A 26,734-nucleotide genomic window follows, 5' to 3' on the forward strand; every position below is an offset into this window, starting at 1 on the left:
GATGCCCAAATCTCATTTCATCCTTCGTGTAGCACAGTGAGACTCAACGATGAGAAGCCTCCAAAGGAAGCTATGCAGATAGAGAGGCAAAGATTTCCAGTGATTGTCAAGAAGTTAATCGGTTGTGGAAAATGACTATACATGGACAACGAAGCATGGCAAACTTCAGAATCGTGGCAATTTAATTGAACTTTCATTCCTTGATAATGATATATTTAACATAGATAATGTTCACTTACAGCATCTTTCCCCCGCTTTAACCCTTTAGGTAGTATGAATTGATGGATGCCCACAAGGTAAAAGATAAAGCTGCTCTTTGTGATTTGAATATTTATTGGTTTGTTCACAAAACAAAAAGTAAGCAACTACATGAGCTGCCACTTTAAGTGACCATGGCAGAACAAAGCACAATTATTTTACATGGCTATATTACAATTGTATGTTAGACACAACAAACCCAAGTTTTGATTAAAAAAAAACAACAATAACAGTGTTCCTTTGGCGGTTGTACATTGTTGATATTGGAAGGTGTTTGAACACAGACCAACATGATCCGAGTAAGAGGCAAAAATAGATTAAAATCACCTCCAAATCTTTTAACCTAGAGCATCCTTGTTAGCATTGTTTTTAAGTGTTGCTATATTAGGCAGCTTGAATATTAGAAAATAGGCTTTAAAGTTGGATGGTGGTGTGTTTTCTTATCTTGATTTTTAATTATGCAGAGATTATATTTTTGAATAAAAAATCCACTGAATGCTTTTTCTTTTTACAAATACTGTATGCATCATATTCTTATGCCATTTCATAATTTGCCAAGATGATTATTGCTCATGAGTCTGATATTTAGAGGGAAAGAGCATTTGGGTTAAACAAGAGAACATTAAGATGCAAGAACTTACTATATAGCAATAAAATCGATCTAAAACTTAATAAGAATTAAAAATACATTCATATTGTGAAAGTACTGGAGACTCATAACTAATTGAAAATTGAAAATTTGGGGTGTTTTTTATATTGAAAAGTAGAAAATGGTGGGGAGGAACCCGTAAACAAGAACTGGGGTGACTCCTAAATAGAGTCCCTGTGGCATGCCAGGTCATTATTTTCCTTTCTTTCTGACCTCATTGTCGGATTCGGGTTTATTGTATTGTCACAGTGGATTTTGGCAGAAAACTGCATTCTTAGCTCATTTTCAACATGTGGCCTGGGTTACTAAAAGGGGGGAAAAAAGGAAATTCTGTTATATTTTAAGACAAAGTTAAAACTCTTGGGCTCGATTTGTTCCCTGGTCACTCTGAGAACGCTCTGTTGTGTTCTGTTGAAGCCGACCCAGGACCTTTGCTCTCCTCTGACGCGCCAGTGACGAACGCTGGGCTAAGAATGGGACCCTTTCCCCACGGGTTTCCTCCTACCCCACCTCGTTTCCTCTCGGAGTTCTCTTGGGCATTCTTCACACACTGCTCATCCGAAGTGAACCTACCACACTTCGATTAAGAATGCACACAGTGTGGAGTGTTTTGCAGTCCCCCAAAGTGCTTTCGCCTCTAAGTTTTAGAAAAAGCACCATGTCCGGATCACCTTTCTATTGGCTATTTCTAGAAAAAAAATATAAAAATTAGCAAAATAGCTCCAAGAGAGCTGGTTAGAGTAACTAGTTGCTACGACTTTAAGACATGGTATTTTAACTATATCGTGCTGTGGACCGTGTTAACCACAGCGCGGCTGGAGATGCGCCTTGCTTCTTTGCCATGTGGACGATGCACCAGGCAATTCACATTCTGTCGCCTACCGGGTTCCTGGCATCCCTTTGTCATAAAGATACAAATGCTGGGACCTGCCCTTTGTTAAATCATCTACATGGAGTGCTTATAGCTAAGTATTTACAGGTGATGAAACTAATCAAATGGAAATCAAACTTCGGTTGTAGAAAGATATTTGAAAGAACCATGAAAAATTGTAGGTAGTGTTCTGTTTGGCGTTTTCCTTTCATGCCTGTGAGGGGGAAGTTCGGAAGTCTCAGTGAGAGCAGCTCTGGCTTCCCCATTTTTTTCCTCTGTGACATTGCTCTTATTGGAATGTAAAGAATACAATGATCCTGAAACATCTAGGCTCCATCTCTTTCTTATACCCCCTTCTGATCATTTAGGTGTTTGCAATGACCTGAAGCACACATGAAGCACACTGATTTTGCATTTCCCATACAATTACAATTTAAATGGTGTTGACATCATGCACAAAACATTTATTAATGGATGTTTTAAAAAGGTTTCAAATGGAGTCGTTGAAACTATGTTTGAAACTTTTTTTTTTTAACCGATGCCACACTTTCCTTTTCTCAGGTTCATGTGGCAGGATGATAAACAGAGGTCCTAAGTGAGCTTGTTTTTAAATGTAAGTGGCATTCGAATACACTGGGAGCTTTCAAGAGCCATGTCGAAGTGCTGGCTAAAAATCTAAGTGCTTGTCCATTTCATCGCTTTCCTAGGCTGTGAACAGCTCATGGAACACCAGGTGTTAAAAGTTACAGCTGTTAAAAATAATCCCCCTTATATTTGTGGAAGCCTTCCTGCAAACACAGTTTTCCATTGGATTTGGCAAAGGTTTTGTTTTGTTTTGTTTTTTTTCTCTCTCTAATGATATCTGTCCAAAACAAGGATGGTGAGACTGAGCGAATGAATACTCTTCCCTTCAAGAGGAGCTGTATTTATTGCTGGAACGGAAGTTGTCATATCCGTGCTCATTAGCTTTGAACTTCAAGCAGGACTGCTTTTCCTCCAAGGACTGTTTTTCCTCAAACGTTTGGCACCAGCAGCACAGGCAGGACTGTAGAAAACAGAACAACTGGTCACGTGTTTACTCGTCACAGGGTCGCTACTCTTCGCGCTCCCGGGGCTCTGACTACTCTTCGCGCTCCCGGGGCTCTGACTCTTCTTGCAAGTGTGGGGTTCTTGGTCCCTTTCTTCCCACACCCTCTCATTTCCCCCTTAAAATTGATGCAGTTAAAGTCAGCAAGATGACTCTGTGAGTGAAATCATTTACTACTTGCAATCCTGATGAACTGAGCGTGAGAGGCTCTACTTGGGCTTATACATTTATGTAACTTGTGTACATGCCCTGTTACGTGATTTTTGTCACTTGATGCAGACACAGGCCCCTCTCCATGTCCCTGAGTTTAATTTTGTCATGCTGTTTTAAGACACATGCTGTTATCCCATGGCCCTTTCAATATTATTATGCAATACGTTCATAAAGGGTGCAAGCATCTTGATTTCATTTTTTTTCTACTTTTCACTGGAGTTTTAAAAGTTTTAAAACATTGTTCATTCTGTTTATTTTATGATAGACTATGAGTCTATCCTTTTTGTATTATGATAAACTATATGTTCAGAGAAACAGCAGGTTTTCTGCTCTGTAAAGAAAGGAGTTGATTTTGATAAAAGTTCTCTTCTACTCCTAATGTCAGGGTTGTGATTGGACAAAGAAATTTTTAACTTTTTTAGTGTTTACAATGAAATGAATTTTGGTTTTCAAATAACGAAATACCAAAGACAATAGCTCATTCTCATGTGAGGAGAAGCATATTTTACTCGGTGTTGTATTATTGAGAGAATTAATGGATGGATAGGTGCCATATTGCCAACATCTGAGTGAGATATAATTACATTCTACATGGAGCAACATATCGCCGCTATCTACAGAAGGTAGAAAAGTAGAAATGCTTTTAATCTTTTTATAGTTGCTGTTCATGTGTGTGTCTGTGGGGGGTGGGGGCTGTGATGTGTGTGCCAAAGAAAGCCACTGAGTGTCCTAACCTGTCCCCCTCCACCATGTTCTTTTAAGACATGATCTCCTACTGAACTAGGCTAGTATTTTCAGAGCCCCATCCAGCCATCCTCTTGTTCCATTCCTCTCTAGTACTAGAGCTATAGGCATGTGAGCAGCTACATCTGATCTCTCTCTCTCTCTCTCTCTCTCTCTCTCTCTCTCTCTCTCTCTCGGGGCATTGTTACATAAATCAGGTTGGCCTTGAAGTCACAGAGACCTGCCTGCCTCTGCCTTCCAATTGCTGGGATTAAAGGCATCTGCCACTGTGCCCAGAACAGCATGCTTGACTTTTCACACGTGTTCTGCAGACTTAAACTTGGACCCTCCTGCAGAGCAAACACTCTCACTTGCTGAGGCATCTTCTAGCCCTTGACTTTATTTCCATAGCCCATAAGAAAAGACAATTAACTTGTTTATAACAGACATAGTAGTCGAACAATAATAAAACGTCTACCAAAATCAGAGGGACAATGCATTCAGCTATGTTCCAATCTTACTTCCCTGCATGACACACATTATCAGTGCATGTGATTCTGTCAATAGGAGCAATTCCAACAGTATTGCTGAGTGGCTAAAGCATGGGTGATTACTGATAAGGATTTGCAAGCAAATATTTACTATAGTGCTTTTTATACAAAAGTGATATTTAAAAATGTCCTATATCGTGCAACACAGGGAAATTAGCAATTTGCCAATCTTCTCTAGATAGAAATATTAGTGGTTCTGAAAGCCTATATTTGATGCCAGACCACAGGAAACACTTTATTTTAGATTGTTCTCTTACCTTAAAGCAGTTTTTGAATCTTTTGCTCACCAAATACAGAGCGATTGGATTGATGCAGGAATTCAAAGAAGCCATGTTGATAGCAATGTAGTCCAAAACCAACAAAAAGCTGCAAGAAGCCCAAAATGTGTCTCTATAAATTATGTTTCCTCAAGTATATATTTAATGTACACCTTTGTGTTTTCATGAAGAAAACCAAAATCCCCCATACCCAATGGTTTGAGTTTCACCACTACTTCGCTAGTGCAGGTCGCTGTCTTCGCTTCTCTGCCTGCCTTTCTCTCTCTCGTTCACTCTCTGTCATCTACACTGCCCTCTCCTACCTTTACTTCCATATCCAGTTCTCCTTTTGGAAATACAGTTCTCATTTGGAAGAGATGAGACTTTCGGAAAAGCGAGGGTTTGCAGGCATCATGAAGATCTGATACAGAGGTGTATAGATAGAGCTGATACTTTTTGTCTTGCCATTCACTCATCATTTGACAACCCTGTGCCTATAGCCCACAGTTTTCTTGCATCCCTTTTACTCATCCATCTAAAACAGGGGTGAAGGTAAAATTGTGAGTCTTAATGGTCTCTAAAGATACGAAAATCATATTCTTTCTGCTTGTTCGGAGGACTGATGGGGAGACATCTGAGTGGAAATTACATACTTATTTCAGCTTTTTTCTTCTCTTAAAATTTAAGCTAACATTCGGATCAGTGAGCTCCATCATAGAGTGATCACACATGTCCTCACACGTGACTCCTATTCACCCCTCTTCCTCAGCACCCTCCCCTCCCCTCTGTCTCATGCTTGTTGGCCTCCCTTCCCCCCAAGAGTCACCACTTTTTATGGCACATGTGTCCCGTTCCATTGTATTCTATCTTTCTTACCTCAGAAGTTCACATCGGTGTGGATCATTCTCGTCATAAAGAGTGAACTTCAGAATCCTGCTGAGGTGAAGGGGAAGCCAGCAGAGGGCAAACACGAGAACCAGGCAGAAGACTGTCTTGGCCACTTCTCGTCTCTGAAACAGGACCACAAGCCCTTATAAAGCCATTGGTATTCACAGCACATACTCTCCCCAGACAGGATATCTCACAGTATTTACCAAACCAAAGACTCAGGTCAGTGAGCATCCAATTAGACAGCGTGAATGAGAATTAAAGTTGTTAGGGATTCATCTTTAAAAAGTAAGGGTTTGGGGTGGATGGACAGATGGTTCAGCAGCTCAGAGCACTAGTTGCTTTTCAAAGGGCATAGGTTCAATTTGCAGAACTCACATAGTGGCGCTCAACCATCAATCACCTCAGTCCAAGAGGATTTGATGCCCCTTGTGAGCTCTATGGGTACCAGGCCTGGGGTGCAGATGGGTGTAGGCAAAACATTCATCCAACACAAAATAAGTCTAAAATTATATATTGTACAAACATGCTATATATGTATGTATGAGTATGTGTGTGAGTGTGTGTGTGAGAGGTGTGTGTGTATGTCTGTGAGTGTGTGTGTGAGTGTGTGCATGTGTGTGTGTGTATATGTGTGTGTGTGAATGTGTGTATGTTTCAGACTGGACAAGGTAGTGCAGGTCTGTAATCCCATCATTTGGGAGGCAGAAGCAGAAGGATTTGATGTTGCAGGACATCCTTGAATTCAAGGCTAGCCTGGGCTACCTGACCTTCTGTCTTAAAACAAAACAACAGCAAAAGGTAATGGTTGTCCCTAAATCCTTTTAGGTAATAGACTTTTAGTCTCTGAATAATTAATACAAAATGCCTTTTTATTATAAAAATAGCAAAATGAAGGAAGAAAGTGAAAGTGCTCCAGTGTCTGATTTAGTTAATCACCATCCTCACCTCTGTGAGGATGCCACAATCATCACGGCCACGGCTCACCAGGTCCTTGTATTCTCTTACCTGCTTTAAGAGGTCATTTAAAGCGATCTGCACGCCACTCTTCTTTCTCAGCATTTCACAGGTCATCAAGGTATAAAAGATCGCTGTAATGGCTAGTGGCAAGCAGAAGTAGAAACTGAACAGCCACCAGTCTTTGGCTGTCTTGTAAAACTATAGGGAAGAGAGAATTTTTATGATTAACATCTTCTTTTTTAAAAAAATAAAAACCTTATATATCAAATGTCAACTAAAAACAACATAAGTTCATAAAAGTAGGATGATTTTTGTAACACATCTTTCATACATTTCTTAAGCTATATCTATTAAACACATAGCTAAAGCCCTGCACTAAGTAAAATGACATTACAGGATATATTTCAATTCTTTGGGACAGTATAGTGAGATTTAATCATAATTCCTATGTGAAGATAAAACAATGGATGACCAAATACCTCAAATTTTAAGTACTATTGGTGTTAAGTATGTAAACCCATCACAGTGCTTGGGAGATGCTTTCCCTTGCTACTAAGCATGTTTAGAGTGAGAAACGGGTGTGAACAGATCTGCCCTAGCCACTTAGATCTGTGGCATATACATGTAATGCCAATTTAGAAAATGCTTGTGTGTTTTATCTTTCCTGTGTTCCTTTCTGCTGCTACTTTTTCAAAACATTATCAATGCAGCTATATCCACGCTAGAAAGGATTTTGTGTCCCGATGTTGTGCTCCACTTTTAGTAAACAACAACCTCATTTTCCATTTTACTTCTGCATTTGCCTTTGTTCTTTTACTTATTACTGAATGCATAGTTCATAAAGTTTATAAGCTTTGTCCATGTAAAATAAAAAAAAATTGGTTCAACCCCTTTTGTACTAACCATTTTCTGTTGAAAAACCTTTTTTTTTTCTCCAAGACTGGGTTTCTCTGTAGCTTTGGAGCCTGTCCTGGAATTTCCACACTGGCCTCGAACTCACAGAGATCTGCCTATCTCTGCCTTTTGAGTGCTCAGATTAAAGGTATGCACCAGCACTGCCCCACTGACAAATCTCTTGTACTTAGGATCTGTCTTTTAGAGACTAATATCCCCTTTCTTTCCCTATTTTCTGATCAAAAGTTCTTTAACAGATAGCCAAAATTATACATATATTTATTAATTATATAATATATATTTTATATGCAATTATAAATCAATATACATATTAACAATGTAGGTATGAAGGGGCTGGTTGGTATTCTAAATCCATACTATCAGGTATCTTCTATTTAAACATAGCTTAAACCATCTGTTTCTCTGACAATGTTGGGTTGTCTTCTGTAGGTTATACAACAGTGTCTATCTTCCTGGGACTTTAGTTACAAATGTTATAAAGCCACAGCCATTCTTGTAGGAATCTGATCTATCTGGATCCCTGCTACCTAGGGTATTCCTGGAGAGGTAATTACCCTGATTCTTGCAGTGGGGTCACTAGTAATGCTTAACCTCACAGTCTTGGGATCCAAACTCTTAATTTATGCCAAAGGTAGGCATAAATCAATAGCTTACCAAGGTGGGGAACTAGGGGAAATAGTTAAATATTTATAAGGAAAGTGCAGGAAGCAAAAGCAAAGTACACTTACCTGCATGAAGGCTGTTTTCTGAACCGGAAGAAGCAGGCAGACCCTTAGAGGCTTTTCTCTGTAGTCTGTCTTAATCACATCAAAACCTATGGCTTCAGGGACAGCCAGAACCACAGAGACAACCCAAATTAAAACAATTTCTACTGCTGTCCATTTTGGAACTCCAGTTTCTTTAATTCGACTCCAAGAAGCAACAGCTCGATATCTGAAGATGTAAACAGAGTTATATTTTAAGCAGGTGGAGAGCTTGATTTTATTGAACTGCGCAGCTTACCCCCTCCGTAATATAGCAGTTATACGGTGTGTAGGATCTCCTTGGCCTAAGAACGGACTCTTACCTGTCAATACTCAGAGCGCATAGACTTAGCACGGTGATCCCCACAGAAGCCTTCTGTATGAAGGGCACGAGCTTACACATCTCCGATCCAAATGGCCAATCTACCACCAGCAGCTGCGTAGAGGAGACATGAAGTTCTGTTAGCGCGGCTTTCGCGAGGCTGCATCTGAACTCATCCCTCGGTGCAGGTGACTAACAGGCAGAACAAAGGACTACCCTTTGAAAAGCACCGGTGACCACATGTAAAACAGGAGACTATGTTCAGGATAACACACGCGCAGCCAGTTTGTGAGGTCATTGTGTGTGGACGGTGGTTTTGTCAGGGTCTCATCAGCTAGACCCATGACCCCAGTTGCCTAATATTCCTTTAGAAAATAGAACCTGCATATTTCATAAAGCCTCCAACCTTAGGTCAGGACCATGTTAAAATATGTTTACTAAACAAAAAGGAAAATGGTTTTGTGTGAAGACTGGACTTCCCTAGCAGGCAGCACTCTGGAGATACTCAAAGTCGGTCTCCTTCTTATCAGTAGTCAGTTTTCTTGGCTAACTTAGCCAGAGGAGCCACATGGCTCCTTGAACACACTAGGTGTCTGCCCACTGCAGGGTATTTGGTCTATGCCATTCTCTATCCCACCGTCTTCTCACAACAGAGAGGCGTGCCTTCTCTCACCTCCTTCAGGTCTCGCTCAGATCTCCTCTCCCCATAGGACCTACCTAGATCACACTGCTACTCTAGCTACTGACCAGACCTCCTCTTTCACCCTCCTCCCGGTTTCCTTTTATTACGGCTCTTCCTCTTACTGTAAATAAAAAAAAAAAATATTTTATTACTTGTTTAGCTTTGCTGTCTGACTCTCTGGAGTGTGAGACAGTATGAGTTCCTCAATTGCTTCCAATAGTGTCTGACACACTGCAGGAGCTTGGCAAATATTCATGCTGCTAAAACACATAGATACTGAGCAAAAGGTTGTGGTTTTTTCTCTTTCCATATATATGTGTGTATTTCCCTTTATTGGGCTTCAACATCTACTATTAAACATAGCCGTTTTCCTTCTTAGACACCGGGTGCCCATGGTAAATGAATCTCTTAAGGTAGACATCTGGATCTAATCATGATATTTTGAAAATAAAGAAAAATATTTATAATCTAATGGTTTTAAAAGCTATTTTTTTAAAAATAACTTTACAAAAGTGAGATCTGTTCTGAAACACCATTGGCTATTTCTGCCCTTTTACTGATTGTGATACTCTGACGAGCTTGCCAGGCTGGGCTGATTGTTCTGTAACCTGCACGGGCACCACAGGTTACAGTGTGTGTCTCATTAAGACTGAGATGGGAAGAATGAACCCAAGACAGGTTTGATTTCTAAACTGGTTTTGAAAAAGTTACACAGACACATGGAACGAAAGTTGGGAGACTTTCTACATACGTACTTTATGTAGGGGGTTGGAAACGTACGGGGACAGGCACATTCACAGTAAAGGGTGAGCTAATGCAAGTCAGTCATTGGTGTCAGGGAGGTCGTGGGAGTGGTGGGGTCTGGGTTCGTCTCTGTCTGACAAGCATCATGTGCTATCTGTTAAGGAACCTCGAATAGAAAACTTCCTTAATTTTTCTAAAGAAGGCAGAAATTGCAATTTTTATATGAAATTGCATAATGAATAAAAGGTTTCAGTTAATTAACATTTTAAAAGACAATATTATATGTCTATTAACTAAATAGATTCTACAACATGTAATACAGCTTCTGTATTAGTTAATCGACTCATGATTAGTTAATTAATTTAACCAATGTTTACTGAGTATTCACTACAAATATTATTCTAAGTACAGGGCAAACTACTGGTTCTAGAGCTTACATATAATGAGGGAGATAAAAATACATCAGTACTTGATATGATGTTCAACAGAAGTAGCCCAATCATGAGAGGTGACAGGATGTGAGGTATTTTCTTGATAAGCTTCTCAGTAAGATCTCTCTGAAGAGATAACAGGTAAGTGTAGAGTTGGCTAAAGTAATAAGGAAACCATCCCCGAGCATGCTAGGAAGACAAAAGGTCCTGTGTTCAAAACAAGCCCAGGAAACTAGGAGAGCAGGAAGCCTTCAAAATTGGAAGTGGGTGACTAGCCAAAGGAACAGCAGCTGAAGGTATAAGCATTTCAATGCTTGATCAATGGTATCCACTTGCAATGCTCTAAACAGGAAACTGATGCAATATTATTTTTATTTTTAATTTTTTTGGTTAATTTTTAAAAGTTAACTTGCTGCTCAGAATGTGGTCAAGAAAAGAAGGACTTGTACCAAAGTGGTTGTGAGTGAAATTAATAGATAAAATAATATATGTACCATTTTCCTTATATAGACACACACACACACACACACACACACACACATATATATATATATGCATATGTGTGTATGAGATATATAAAACCAAAAAATAAACTAAACATGTCACATGTGATTTACAAGCTTAGTTTTCAGAACTGTACAGTGCTGAATGGTATACCAGATATTCGTTGGTGTTGAGAATTCTGGAAATCTTGATTCCAGTAAAACTTGTGATAAAACTCATTTTATCCCTGTGATCTCTCATCTTATATAACCCACAGTCATGGCTGGAGGGGATTTGAGGTCTTGTCCTCACCCTTCCCAGTTGTTACTTTCCTGATCGAACTTCCCCGAGCTTCTATTTCTCTACATTTTTAGTTTGTACTGCCTATTAGGCACCCAACTCTTGGGCTTTGTATGAAACTACAGTGAACCAGTCAGGAGTACGGTCATCATGGTGGGTTGCTTGGGACATTCACACCAAGTCAAACACCAGAGGAAGTCAGGGGTGCTCTTCATTCTGGAGATTTCTCAAGATTTTCTTCTCCATGGGAAAATGTACCTTTGGCACAAAACCCTTTCGAGCAGTGAAACTTCTAAGCCTCAGTGCGCTTTTGATTTGAACCACTTGTGTGAGCTACCTCAGCACTTTGAGAGTTCTCTCCTTTTTTCCATTTGTATTTGGTTTCTCAGGTTTCGAACACAGGTACCATCAAGGCCATTTGACCCAGGGAGTCTTGCTTTGGGAAACTCCGAGGAACTGCTGGGCTTACACTTTTGTTCTTCTGCAGGAATTGCTGTTTTGTGTTGTGTGTTTTGTCTATCTCCATGTCTTAAGCAACCCCAGTTTAGTCCTAAATTGCAACTTTCAGTTGGAAAGAAAATGACCTCTCTTTGCAACATTGTTTGCTCTCAGAGGTATACTTCATGCTCCGGAGGAAAATGGCTAGAAAGCAGGACCCTCAGTGTTCTCCATGCCCCCTAGCTACTACAATTGTTTTACAAGGTAAAAGGAAAATAAGAAGTGCATTTTGTAGATGCCTTTACATTATTTTATCAGAAAGAACCCGATAGGTGCAAATGCATAGGTTTGCTTCAGTAGGTACCAACCCCTAGTCTATCCTCCTCACGCAAAATAAAAAGATGAAAAAGTAACTTATGTTCTAATTCACCTATTTCACCAGGGCTCTGTCTCCACAAGTTTTCCAAATAGTGCTGCAATTGCTCTGCCCTAACTATCTCTCCTTTGGGCTGATACTCAGGTTTTCACGAACATTATATTATCGAAATAACCCTATCTGCTCATGAGAAAGCAAGACAGAAGAATGGATATGTATGTGTGTGTGTGTATATATATATGTATACATATATACATATATATACACACACACTGATACACACACAAATATATATACATATACACACACACACACACACACACACACACACACACACACATATATATATATATATATATATATATATATATATATGATCCACAACACTCCTGTTGGACCACACGCAGCTGGAGATTTCTAGGGCAGAATCCAAGTGAGATGTAAATAGTGGTAGATTGCTGTGCCTTTAAAGTTATACAATGCCCATTGATAGACCCTCAACAGAAGAAAAATTAAATCAAGTATAAAAGAAGAAACAAAATTATTAGGAGGATCCTCAGAATTTATGAGGTGCAGCCAGTGGGCATAGCAGTGGTTCAGAAATTCCAATCTTGTGGTTCCAGAAAAATAAGAGATAATATGACTTTGATCAGCCCACGCCTCCTGAGCTAACAAGAGAATGGCAAGAAGTGAAAGGCACCTTAAGAACTTGCATCTCACACAGAGTGGAAGTTCTCTTAACGCTTACAGCAGCAGAGGTCTGGCGGAGGATTTGAAGAAATGCCACAGAAAATGTGGCAGCACTCACTCAGAATGTTACAGGGGAAATGAAAAGGGTTGTGACAAGAGCCAAGAGAATGAATAAAAATGACCCTTCCCTGGGTCACAATAAGTGCACTTCAAGCAAAGAAGAAGCCATGGGAGGGACTGAAGACTGTCCTAAACTGAAGAAGCCACAAGAGTGGAAAAACAAGATGAAAGCCCCATCAACAAGGACAGAATTGGAAAGAATTCCCTTTCCTTCTTTTTTCCATTTTATTTATTTTAAATTTGTAGTCTTGCTATATATTAATTGTACGGAGTAATGGAGCTGACACTGATATAGCTATATATGTATAGATTGTACATTGACCGCGTCTAGACCTTTCTAATCAGGACCCTCTTCCACCCATTCTCGTAGCTCAAGTCTCTCTGAATTCTTCCTGCCCTCCACTTCCCTTCCTCATCTCTCATGCCCACTATACTATCCTATAATCCTACAATCTTTACTTAGTGGTTTCTGTGTAAAGGCTAAAGGGGTTGCTTTGTGATAGCTCAGGAAGTATGGAAAGTCATAATGTCACCAGGAAATGACACACTTCGAGGAGAACATGCTCTGCCCGAAAGACAGTGAAATGAACCATACTGTGAAAAGAATGACTTCAAGAATCTTCCAAGAAGCCAACTGGACATGGAATAAGGTGTTCCATACTACTTTGTATCAAGTAAGAGTGGCACCTAGGAACAGGATCCAGTTGCAACCATATTAATGAACACAGGAGAGATTACCCAGCTACCCCACTAGAGAGAGAGACCTGACACTAGAAAGGGAAAGCTCAATCACTGGCTATTTAAATTAATCATGCATGCACATGTATGTTTTTATGCACATCTCCATATTGGAAGGCATCAGATTTGCTTGAGCTGGAGTATAGGTGGTTATGAGCCATTGCAGGTGCTAGAAACTGAATTCAGGTCCTCTATAACAGCACTCAGTGTTCTTAACTACTGGGCAGTCATTTTTGGCCCTATTAAAAAAAATCTTAAATGAGGACCTATATTCTATTCATGAGTTTGCTTCCAACCAGTTGTTCCCAAAGACATGTTCTTATCAGTTTGAGAACTGAGACTAAGTTCTCGAGTCCTAAAAAGAAAAATGACCTATAGCCTTAAGCCAGGGCAGAAACTAGGATGTTCTGCTCACAGCCCACTTGGATTTTAAACATGTAGTGGTTAAACCTTCAATATAGCACACCCCAGTCAGGTTCACCCCATCACAATCTGATGAACAACCAACAAGAGGACAAGCAATGTAGTCATAGACACTTAAAACTTCTCTTCAAAATAATTTCTTCAACAGATAATGAACTGAGACTATCTATGATTTCAGCTTCTTTATTACTATTTTAATTAATTTTTTATTGCTAAGAGTTGGGGTATTCATGGAACTTATCTTGAGAATAGTGAAGCCACGTAGATGGGAAACTCTGGGCACCTTAGCGCCGATCCAGCTGTGAACTCAGATCTAAACAAATTGCTACTTGTCCTTGAATAAAGAGAACTCAAATGGATAGAATGACACTGGTAGGCTCTGTCTTCTATAAATAATTCAGACAATAATACTTTGTCTAATCATTCTCTTTGACTACAGATGAATCAGGAAAATGCAATGAAATTAACGTTTGCACATTTCCAGCAAGGTGCCAGGTGCTTTAGGAGACACTTCACTTTTATTGTATTATTGATTCTTCATGACAATCCCAAGGAACCCTATCTCCGCAATTCCCATTTTACAGAAGGGAAGTCTGAGGCACTTCGACATTTATTAGCTTGCTATGACAATTACATACATATCCACACAGTTTATGGTACAGCTCCCTCCCAAAGATCATGTTTATTTACCTCCCCTTGGTTGAGGTTAGGCTTACTAAACTCTTCATAATGAATACAATATGGCAATCAGCAAGGCATGTATGTTTCTGAAAAGCTGCTAAAAGACAAATGATAACCTTGCCACTCTCTCTGGATTCACTTGACGCGGAGGAGGCCAGCTGCTTTGTTATAAGAACACTCAAGCACTTCTCTGAGAGGCCAACATGGCAAGCTTTGAGGTCTCCTAAAACAAAGGAGCAAGGTGGTGACAAGTGTCTGAGCCAGCAAATGCTTCGTCAGCGATTCCTGAAAGCGCAGGGTCATCCAGTCTCTTGAGTGCACCCTGGTGAAAACCCACACTGGAGTCTCTCAACTGAGCTGCTTCAAAATTGCTCGTTGCCATGGGACAAAAGAACATGGGCTTTACTGTCTAAGTCTTAACACTGTAGGATGATTTGTTCTTCTTCATCCTAACCCTGTCTGGCTCTAGTTAACATTTTACGTAACAGATCCACACCTGAACCCAACTGCGTATCTCTAGAGGCTGCTTATAACCATGCTGATATCGGCCTAACAGTCTTTACAAAGCTGGCCTTACAGAAAGAGCAGGTTTAGATTAAATAAAACTGTTTGGAATTCCATAACTGTGTGTGAAATATCTATCTGCAGTGTAAGACTGTGTCCTAAGCGTGTAATGATGGTTAGCTTTAAATACCTATTTGATTGACAGGCGTTGTGGGATGTTGGGGGCTAACACAACCTTAGTTTAGAGTGAAATGGTATGTTTGTTATCAGGATTAAACTCAGGGCTTGGCTCATGTGAGGTAAGCACCTACCTCTGAGGTATATCTCAGGCCCCAAATTAACGTTTGAATCTTTGGATTAATAAAGTAGATTGCTTTCTGCAATGTGAGTGAGCATCCTCTGCTTAGACTTCTCTTGTTTTCTGTGGAGCTTGAACTAGCAATTAAATCCATGAGTCCCTTGGAAGGCAGGCTGTTGGGCTCAGATGGAGACAGACTACCCTGTTCCAGCTTGTAGATGGCAGACAGTGAAACTTCTCAGCTTCATAATACCATTAGTCAATTTCCATTCTATATATGTCATCTGTCTTTCTATCTGTCTATCTATCTATCTATCTATCTATCTATCTATCTATCTATCTATCTATCTATCTATTATCATCTGTATCTGTCATCTATCTCCCATCTGTCTGTCTGTCTATCATCTATCTATCTATCTATCTCTATCTATCTATCTATCTATCTATCTATCTATCTATCTATCTATCTATCTATCTATCTATCTTCATAATCATCATCTATCATCAGTATCATTATCTACTATCTATCACTTTTCTATCCACTCATCTGTTTATTCTAATGATTTTCTTTCATATCATAGTCGAACATTTGGGTGTTTTAAAATTTTTCCTTCTTTCTCAAACTGTCTCCAAAAACGTTAATACTGCCCCCTTGTATATGGGTAGAGTCATAAAAAGAATCAAGAGGTGTGAGTGTTCAGGCCAACAAGGGGGAGGCATCCTGACCAATGGAAATGAGCTCTTCCCTGCGTCTAGGATCTGTTTTTAGTTTGATATTATTTTTGGCTCAGCTGAGACATTGGGCTATTGCTCTTCATACCACTGGGAGGCCTGCAACACAACCTCTGACCCATGCTATCACAGAAGACAGGCAAACATAAACTTGAAACCCTAACAGTGCTGTTCTAGTTCAACAGAGAGATAGTTAGGAGCCTAATCATAACTGAGTGATTACTACTCTCCAGTCTACAGTTTTGAAGTGAAAGGGGCTGCAGAGAAGAGAGCATTAATTTTCACCGGCCTTCAGTATCTCACACTTTCTTCAATTCCAAACTGGCAGCTGTTGCTCTGAGAGGCCAAAGAAGAGAAAAGAGTGCACTGTACTGCTGCCGTTATTCTATAGTAAGGAAGAGAACTTCAGAGGGTCTCTAGGACTCTTCCTCTACAAAGCCCCAAACAGACTTTTAAAATGGCATGCTTGATCCTTCTTTGCTATTTAGACATTACCCTCAAAGCTATCTAACCCAAAAAGGTAAAGTCAGAAGGTTTTGTGGAGACCCAGCCAAGTGAGTTGCCCTCTGGGAGGGTCCATGTCCTCTGTTGGTGCTCAGAGCAGTCATTCACATGGTCTCCAGTGGGCATCTTCGGAAGTCAGTCTTTGGGGCTTGTTGAAGTTGCGGAGACGTCTACTCTTTTGACACTTGAGTCCTTTTGGAAAACCAGTGAAGTTTTTCAGATATTTACATTCAACCAAGACAGAGCTTTTGAAATCTTGTGAGTGAATACGTTTCGATATTTTTAATCATATGTGGAAATTTCACTCATTCACCAATCATTGGGCACTGATACACTCCAGAGAAAGAAGAAGCAACTTCATTTTAAATGCAGCGATTGCTTAATTAATTAATTGCTTAGTTCCTATTTTTGGTTTTATCTCTGGGTTTTACCCCTTTAATTGCATAATTTAAATTTTTTACCTGATGTTGAAGATGAATCAAATGTGATTTGAAGAAAAAAATCAGTCTTGGTCTGAAGACTCAGTAGAAGGAATGCAAGCTTAGAATGGTGTGAGGTCCTGGGTTCAATCCCCATCTCAAAATGCAATCTAGCATGGTGTGAGGTGCTGGGTTCAAACCCCATCTCAAAACGCAACCTAGCATGGTGTGAGGTCCTGGGTTCAATCCCCATCTCAAAACGCAACCTAGCATGGTGTGAGGTCCTGGGTTCAATCCCCATCACAAAAGAAAAAGAAGAGGGTCAATGTGTCATTTCTATAGAAATTAAACTTACAGCTACTTTTAAAAAAAATCAATTAGGATCTATAACATCTAATGGTCATCATGGTGGGCCAGTGAGCAACAACTCCTTAGCTGACACTGGTTTCCACTTCATTTCGTCTTAGTTAAATAAAACCCAATGGCTTTTGTTGGAGATGTGTCCTGCAAGCACTGCACAGTGGTGTTTATTTGACAAAATGTTTGTGCTGGCCTGTTTCCGCTAAGGCTTGCATGCGGATTCCCCAGCACATTTGCTCTAAGTGATCGAAGCAAACAAATAAACCAGTAAATGGAAAATAGACACCACCAGGCTGATTGTAAGAAGTTTACTCCATAATCACCACTTTTGAGTCTTCAATTTACAATCTTGTCTAAGCTTAAAAAGCAAAAGGCATGAGAACCCACATAAGTTATTTTAATATCAACTCGCAATATTATTTTTATATTGCATAACTGTTAAATTTTTCTAACAGGATCACATGAGCAGGGAACAAACACTCTCACTAAGGTTATTCATCAAATGCAAAACCACTTCAACAAGCTTTACATTTTTCAGTTCTCCTTTTAATTAAAAATTACATTCTTATGGTAATTAAATGGGGCGGGGAGAATGTGCTAATTCCCAGCCCATACCAGAAGGAATCAAACCCCCCAAACCAGGAAATGCCAAAGCAAATCTTCATGCACATCATCCCCTCATTAACCACACACACCACTTTCCTTCCCACAGTTTTCAAACTAGGAACGCCTGCTGAGCTCTGAGTAAAAATTCCTGTAGACTGTTCTATGAGATCTAGAGTGCCCAGAACTGTGCCTGGCACATGGTGGTCACTCGTTAAATGGTTGTTGAACAAAAACAAGTGAACACATGACTGCCTTTGACCATGAGACAGAAATTGAAGCTAAGCGTTGCAATAGTGCTTCCGTCCTCATCCTTTCAATACGCTCTTTGGAAAGCGCTGAGGACGGTGCGTTTGCCTTTGTGTCTTCTACTGCGCAGATTGGGTTCTCTTGCCTTAGGGCTGGGCTCTCCGGGATCCAGGCTTGGTGGAGAGCCGCGGTCTTGTTGAGCTCTGACTTGCCCAGCTGACAGGAAGAGGTGAAAGGTAATCCTTCTCCCCCAGCTGTTCTCCCACTGCAGACCTGTCAAGGAAGTGACTGACATGAAGCAGACTCTGTTGCTTCTCCCTGCGTAGGGAGATCCTGTGTTCTCCTTCGGACCAGAGATTCTGGTGCACATGGAAAGACATGATTTCTCAGAGGATGGGTTAACAACCCGTAGAAGAAACATCCGGTCGCGTCTGTTCCAAGGGCTGGGAACATGTCTTTGAAATGCCTGGCATTATATTTTGAAACTTTGGGAAAGGAAATCTTTTTCTTCTTCCTCTTCTTCCTCCTCCTCTTTCTCCTCTTCCTCCCCCTCCTCCTCTTCCTCTTCCTCCTCCACCCCCTCCTCCTCCTTCTCCTCCTCTTCTTCTTCTGTCTCAGTTTCCTTTAGCAGATGTTTTATTTTGGGAGGAGATGTTTGAACCACTGTTTTAATAAGGTTGGACAGTCTCATTCAGGGACTTCCATGTCTGAACTGCTTTTATTTATACACTGAAAGAAGTTACACTAACTTTCTAGTTAAGTCCATAGCATTTAAAATACATATATACTATACCCATGCCCTCAGGGACAAGCCTAAATTAAAAGGTCTTAGCATTGAGCAAAATGAAATAGTCTCTTAAACATTAGGCTATGTGGGCTAGCAATATGTGACCAGATATTGTACCAACTGGTGCCCCTCGGTGCAGCACTTAAGTGATTCCTGCAGCTGTGCAGAGACCCTGGGAACCTGTTTTATCTATTCACATATCACGTGACCAAATAGACTGCTGGCTTTGTGGTGGTAAATAAAGTGCTTGTAACAAATCTCTAGAAACATCAGACGTAATACTGAAACTGTTTCTTAGGAGATATTCAAATTTACTTAAATATATTCTACTATTACCACCAACATGAAATTTATTTCTAAATCTCTAATAGACAGGAAAGAAATGGATCGCCTGGTCTATGTAAGACATTGGATTTGGTCCTTAGCATGACAAAAGAAAAATAAAGATTACCACTGTCCCATTATCTGCACTGAAAAGCATAACCACAGTTTGTGTTTAAAAGATTTCTTGACACATTATATATTTTTAAGAAATTCAGCTAAGAGAAATAACAAAACCATTGGGTTAATTTATCTAAGTTGGACCTCCTAAGAAGATCCCCCACAATGCCTAAAGGAACTGGAGAATTGGGGTTCTTATAGCCACAGGACTCAGAATGAAGCAGAGATAGAACGAACATGGCAAAAGATTGTAGGTCGTTTCATACCACAGTTAGGCCCAGCACTGCTGGGGAATATCTTGTGGGACACTGATAATCTTCTCTGAGATGTCTGAATTCAACAGAACCTAAAAGCCCTTTACAATCTCCCAGTGTGGGGAAGAGGCTGTGTACAGTGTAAACATTCTGAGGTTAGTTTGTCTTCTTTCTGGAATCCACAGTGAAGCTGAGGCAGGGAGGGGGAGCAAGAGCACCAAACACGGAAGACTTGCTTGGGAAAATGCTTCGGTCAACTTGACTGATAAACTTTTGACTCAAGAATGAGCATGGTCCCTGCTCTCCATTCGCCTCCCCACATTCTCCACCGTGCTTTGGTCATTTTCTTGTTCTATGTTTTCACTAGAGAGTCCCCAGGGAAAGAGTGAGAGTGTAATATAAACCACCAAGAATACAGAAGACTTGTGTGGGCCAAGGTGTATTCAGACACCAGTCTGGGACGCATCTCCGAACATAGCCAACTCCCTGAAGACTTTGTGAAGTTCTGAAGGAGACTGTTTCACATCATAAATTACAGCTAAAATCTTATTTCAGCTCGGGCTTTCTCTGTCAGCACACTCTAAATCACTTAATCATTTATTAGCATTTGACATGTTTCTCTAAAAATAATCAGCTATAGCATATCAGCTACACAAGGATAACCTTATATGGTTTTCCTCATGAAATGACCAACAGAGTTTCTTGGCCTTGACACAAAGCTTGGCCGTGTCATCATTTTGTACAAGTATGAAAATATTTTCAATTTTTGAACAACTCACAAGGAAAGAAAATGATGTGAAGCCTTTGATTGGTAACTAGCTTTACAGTATCAAAAGAAGCTTTACCTGGTCTTTTTAGGGACTTAGATTCACGGGGTCCAAGTGTCAGGTCAAAGGCAAACATAGCTCTCGCTGTGGAGAGCCCAGTGTTTGCTAAGCATTTAGTCACAGGAGTCTGCAACCAACTTGTGAAGCAGTACACGGGGATGTGGCGCCTTGAACTTCTGGGTTACTTGAATCTGCTATTGATCTGGTATTTGGTTTGGCCAACACCCTCAAACAGAACGGACCAAGCTTTCTAAGTGGAAAGGCCCCTTGATCTGATGTCCTTTGCATGATAGCACGTGTGCACAGAATCCATCTGTTTCTGAGTGCTGGATCCAAGACATGGAGCGCACAGAGAGCTGCCAGTAGACTCAACTCACCCAGAGACAATGGCTTTCCTACATATTAGCTCTTTCCCAAAGAGAATTGGGCCTCTTTTTCTTTTCTTCAAATAAATGAATCTCAAAGATAACCTTGATTTCATTTTTGACACAAAATGTTTATGCCATTGCAGTATCTTTAAACAGCTCTAAGATATAACTGAAATACCTCAGTTACTTGAGTGATAATAAGAGCACTGTTATAAAATTTGGAGGACATACTCTCCTCTCAGGGACATGGAACCCTCTTCTTTTGCTGTGTCTACATACATTTCAGCTTTACTGGAAGGAAAACGGTCAGCTCAAAAGTTAGCTCTGATACTGGTCCCTCAGTGTTTACTTTTCCAATTAATTTTACTCAAAATTGTTTATAACTACAAAGAATCAAGGTAGGGTAGTGAGAAAAGTGAATTTGTTCATAATGATAATTGATGGTATCACAAGCAAAATCATAATGATAAGAAAAAGCCTGACCCCCTGCCACGGTCACCTCATTCAAAACTGATTTGAGGGTGAAGGACTCCTACATTTTGACAGGCTGTGTGTGTTCCAACATAACCGATTAAATGTTAAAGATCAGAAATGTCGCCTGTTAGGACTGTGCCTCCACAGCTCGCTCTCTCTTACGGTGGCGTAACCAGTCTTAACAGCAAGGCTAACTCACAGCACTCCAGTGCGTTCCTAAGTTAATTTTCACCAGTGCACACAGACTGCATTTAGATCCTTATCACAGTAGTTAATAAAGAAAGCCAATGAGCCTTTCAGGTTACGATCAGGTTACATAAAGTTCAACTTGCATACACAAAAGGAAGCTATTATTTGAGAATCATATATATTCAGTTATTCTTATAAGAACAGCACAAAAATTACACTTTTTAAGTAAAACATTTATTAATTCAAAAGGTCATTATTTGCTCAAGAACTTAAATTTTATCCCCAGCAAGCTATCAATTTTTTAAAAAATATCGCTAATTCACACCAATCAAAACCATGAACCAGCCGACCAGTGATAGTATGCAGAAGTACTGTCAACTCTTGCTTTCTACGTAGCTTTGCTACAGTAGTCAGACAGCAGGTTCTTATATATAACAAAGTAGAAGATGCTCCATCATTTAAGTGTAAGTAGGAAGTACATATTAAGCCGCTGTGAATAAGGAGAGATTAAGCCTCCATTGGGTGTTTGAACACTAGCTCTCACTTCAGGTGTCCATATACACCATGTCATCACAGATGCTAACATATGCCTATAGGCCTGGAGATATTATTTAAACTAGTGATCAGAACCAACACTACAGTAATAACACAAGGTGACAATATCTGTCAACATTTTAAGTACATACACTCTTTGACTTAGCAAACCCAGTTTTAGGGATTTTACCCTTTAAGGTAGCTACCCATACACATGTGTGCAAACTTGGGTGTATGAACTTGTGATGTTTAAAGTCATGTTTGTAATGACAAAAGATAAAAAAAAAAGGACACTCCAAACATCAACTTCCCTTCTTGTTTTAATACACAAGCACAAACATTCTGATAGCTTTTATTATTTGCTTACTATGCCCTAGGCCCAGGGCCAGGTGTTATCTGTCTACTGAGCTATCTACAAATTCATGTGACATTGGTATCATATCCTTGTGTCATTTCAAACTATACACTGTGGATGATTGCATTTTCCATGTGTTTCAGCTGTTTTATGTTCTGGAATGTAAGCACAGCCCCGTGCATCCCAATGCGAAGGATTCAAAGGGCTTATTGTTTCACACATAATTTACATGAGTGTTTGAAGTGTTTAGTAGTCTCAGCTTGCTCAGGGTCCTGAAACTCTTCCCTGGCATTCAGCACAGGGTCCTCTTGATAAAGGACACCATGGCAGAATGGCTCCAGCTGAAAGTTTCTAGGGACCCTGCTCTGTTAAGAAGCATGGCAGGGCACGGCAGGGCATGTGGCAGGGCAGGCAGATTTCCCAAGGTTGTCAGCTCCTTGCCAGAATTCATGCGAAACCTTGCCCACTAAGAATGACTTCAAGGATCTACAGGAGTTGTGACATACTGTGGTTTGTCAGCATTATTGAACTCTGTGTTTACTGACCTTCAGATGAATGTAACAGATCAAGAAGACATTCCTGAGCTGCTAGAGCATATCAATAAAAGAATCGAGGGACTCTGAATCCCCCCCAAATTGCATATAGTGGATTTCCAAAGACAATTTTAACAACCTGTCAAAGAGTTAGCAATTCAAAGCTCTCACCTTGGAGAATATTTAAAACAGCAGTCACAGCTCACCAAAGTTATTCTTTAGGAATGAAAATGTCAAGTGCTCTGAAATTCTAAATACATATTTTCAAAAAGTTCTCTGCTGCCATAATTATTTAGAGAACTGAAATGACTTTTTAAACTCATCGTAGATGTTCTAGCAAACAGTCTTTAGAACAGCATCCACTAATAGCGTATATTATAGACCGTCTGAAAAGGACTCACAGACTTCAATTCTGACGTTTTAAATGAATTTTGAAAATGTTTACCACGTGGCCTACTTAATGTGGTCCTGTGTCACAATTCCACCTATGCAATCAAGCTGAGGGCCGTAGAAAGCTCAGGCTGGAGAAGGACATGCTGGGTTTTTGCATTCTTGATAGTGTGCTAGGGAAAGTTACGGGTTCTAAGACAAGATAAGCTGTGTTCAGGTCCAGAGTAACCACTTTCTAATAGTGCATAATGGACAAGTTACTTCTTTGTCTTTTCAATGACTTAAATCAGGGTTGATAGCAACACATCCTGTCTCACATCATCTAAGTAATTTAATTAAAATGAATGCATAGTGCCCAATAAATAGTGGCCACTGTTTTTGCCTGAAACCAAACCAAAGGCAACAACGCAGGATTTGTAGGAGTTCATGCTGACACTCATAGCTCTAGACCCACAGTGATGATGGGTTTGTTTTAGACAGATTTCGATGACTAACTATTTAGTTTTCTAATGACTCATCACTTAGTTTCAGGAACAAAAGCACAGCTTTCATACTGGGAATCATTCTAGGGCAAAGGATGTGACTTCCCAGGGGAATACTAGAGGGACTTGAAAGGAAACCCGCATGCTCAGTCAGATGTTCTCAGGTTTATCAACATAGCCATTTGAGCAGGCAGAAAGAACGGTGGTCTCAGAAGGGTCCTTTTACATCTGGTCTGGCCGCAACACAAGGGAGGAAAATGTTCTCCGCCCCGCCTTCCACACAGCCATTCAATGGCCGGCTGATGTAGGGAGGTCTATAACTTGGTTAAATGTTTAGGTCTGTCAAGGCTGCTCCAAACAGAACCCCCACCAACTTTCTGTGCATACCTAGAAAAGGGAGATTATAATCTCCTCTTTGGAGAGGAACCCCGATTCGGCTATTTTTAAATCCCTCACACTTTCCACTGTAAAACTTCTCAGTTGAGTTTTGAAGAGCTGCACTGAAGTGCTCCCCTCGGCCCCCGTGGAAAGACCTCACTTGCCGCTCCCTAAGAAGGAAGTGGGCCACTTCTGATCCCACCAGAGTTGTGACTGTACCTTAGACTCTTTCCAGCCTGACCCTCAGAGTTTGTCAAACCGTTTGCTGTCCCAGATCTTAGCAGTTCCTTGTATTTCTGGTAGCACTTCCCTGCAGGGTCTGGATCCTAATCTATGTTCCATCTCTAAGCCTCAGAAATGTCTGGAATTCCCTTAAAACATGGCTACTGGGATGAGGATTCCCAGAGAGCTGCCTGGTGATAACCACTCCTGTCCCTTAGGTTGTGGTGCTCTACATGACCTGCCCCAACCTAGCACTGTCTCTTCTCCTTACAGAGAGGTCCTCAGAGTGTGCTCTCGTTCCTTTACACTAGGCTTGTTTTTATGTGTGACTTTCTATTGCTAATGATGGGAAGCAGGGTTCACGTTCGCACAGCTCCGAACATTTCTGCCTCTTTCATTTGATCTGTTTCTGTAAGCAGCACAAATTCACCTTTGGTGGCACTAGAAACCATTTTGGGAAATAGAAGAAACTGAGAGCCACAGGCGTTAGGGTGTGTCCCGACTTCCCAAACCACCTGGAGTTAACACTGACAATGTCCACATCCTGCCTTGCTTTCTGAGCTCATTTCTTCTGATAACTGTGGGAAATCACAGCACTGCTAACTACTGGGAATTTTATAGACTTCATTACAGAGCCCTCCTCTGTCTTGTTCACGAAATAAGCAGAGATAATGTCAGGAGGCTTGCATTTGGGAAGCTGACATACTGGAGTCTGATTGCCGCTTCTGCTTCACAGAGGGCCCTCGAGCATCCTATTAGTCACTGGTAAAATGGCAATAGCCATCTACGTGTGGGTTGCTGGGATGGATGAAGGAAGTAACACATTTAATGCAACACTTGGACCTGGACATTTATTCTGTGAATAACCCGCAAGGCTACTTTCAGCAAGGAACTGTGTTTTACTTAGTCACCAGTCTCTGCCTTTCTTCCAAGCCACTGAATTCCAGAACCTTACTGGACCCCTACTTTCTGGGTCCTCAAAACAATGCTCTCTAAAATTACCTTGGTCACTAATCATCTGTGCGTTTAAAGATGTAAATACTGTTTGGGGGAAGATTTGCCTTCCCAATAAACTCCCAGTTTGTAGGAGCATACTTTTAGGAGGCTGTACCTAGAAAAACTGACTTTGCAGTTTGTGATTCTCAACTTTTAATTTTGTAATAGTCACACAGAAATTTTTTTTTCTTTAAAAAAATATCTAACTGCAACCATCTACTTCAGAATCCCTGATTCAGTGTGCCTGGGTTGGGAACCCCAGTTCTTTCCACCACCGCTCAGAAAGTTACATTTGTCAGTGGCTAAGAGAAAAACCGAGAAGAAAATCTGGTCGAGGGTCACTGGTAGGAGAAGCAGAAGCCCTCCTCCAAACTCCAAAGGCTGTTCTACTTACCCCCCCGCCCCCGCACCGCTTGCAGCCCCGCAGATCAGGTGCATTACCTTGTAGACACTGATGGGGATGTCGATGATGATGTGCAGCAGGTCTCCCAGAGCCAGGCTGGCGATCAGGATATTGGGACCATTTCGCATGCACTTGTTCTTGTAGATGATTCTCAGCAGCGTGGAGTTCCCGATGATGCCCAGCACGAACACGAGGCAGGATACAATCGTGTTGATGTATTTAAAAGTCTTGTTGATCTCAACAGTTTGTAGGCATGGAGGAGGGAAGGATCTTGCCGAGACTTCATTCACCTTCCCTCCTTTGGTCACCTCCGCAGGTGCTGAGGAACGCGTCAGACTGGAGTTGGAACCTCTCGTCCAGGAGGTCTTAGTGGGTGGCGTCATTACCTCTTCAGTCTCCAGGAGAGACGGTGTGGCTTGTGCAGGTGGGAATCCTCTTTCCTCTCCCCAAACCCCCAACAAGCCACAGGCCAGCAGCAGCGCCACCAAGGCGCGTCCGCGCTGGTTTGCCGGCGGCTGCATGTTACTGCTTGCTTCAGTGGGAGTCCGGCAGCCTTTCCGCTGTTTTCAGTCTGGAGACCAACAGAGGAATAAAGACGACAAGGCACTTTTGTCAGCTACCCCAGCCACGCCTCCGCAAACACGCACGCTAGCCTGGCCGCCACTACCCGCTTAACAGTAACTTAAGTTTGCGCGCCAATGGGGAATTTGGGCGTGCGCCACCAGCTCGCCCGCATTCAGTCTCCTTCCTGACCCAGCTAGCTGAGTTTTAATCCCCAGCTCCCGGCCCTGCGGCCGGAGACCAGTGGCTGAGGGGCGGAGCATTCTGGCAGGGGGTGTTCCAGACAGGGGAGGTTGGGTGTCCTAGGGAAAGAGCACTCGTGTTTGCC

At 41.1% G+C, this 26,734-nt stretch overlaps 1 protein-coding gene across 1 annotated transcript; it reads right to left on the bottom strand.

Moving 5' to 3' along the window:
* Positions 1-315: 315 nt before the first annotated feature.
* On the bottom strand, positions 316-26,734 carry Ednrb (endothelin receptor type B). The gene is made up of 7 exons (XM_075949241.1): positions 25,884-26,734; positions 8,439-8,551; positions 8,101-8,305; positions 6,506-6,655; positions 5,486-5,619; positions 4,610-4,718; positions 316-2,823 (listed from the first exon to the last, which is right to left on the bottom strand). The coding sequence occupies exons 1-7, from the start codon at positions 26,364-26,366 to the stop codon at positions 2,689-2,691; spliced, it is 1,329 nt and encodes a 442-aa protein (XP_075805356.1). The 5' UTR covers positions 26,367-26,734; the 3' UTR covers positions 316-2,688.

The sequence above is a fragment of the Microtus pennsylvanicus genome, chromosome 15 (assembly GCF_037038515.1).
Source record: "Microtus pennsylvanicus isolate mMicPen1 chromosome 15, mMicPen1.hap1, whole genome shotgun sequence".
Lineage (NCBI taxonomy): Eukaryota > Metazoa > Chordata > Mammalia > Rodentia > Cricetidae > Microtus > Microtus pennsylvanicus.

Excerpts from the sequence above, each read along its gene's own strand:
- Ednrb (XM_075949241.1), bottom strand. The coding sequence starts at position 26,366 with ATGCAGCCGCCGGCAAACCAGCGCGGACGCGCCTTGGTGGCGCTGCTG. Across the intron at positions 4,719-5,485 it reads CACCGATGTGAACTTCTGAG|CTTTTTGTTGGTTTTGGACT; the intron begins GTAAGAAAGATA and ends GGCTTCTTGCAG. Across the intron at positions 2,824-4,609 it reads GATTCAAAAACTGCTTTAAG|TCCTGCCTGTGCTGCTGGTG; the intron begins GTAAGAGAACAA and ends TGTTTTCTACAG.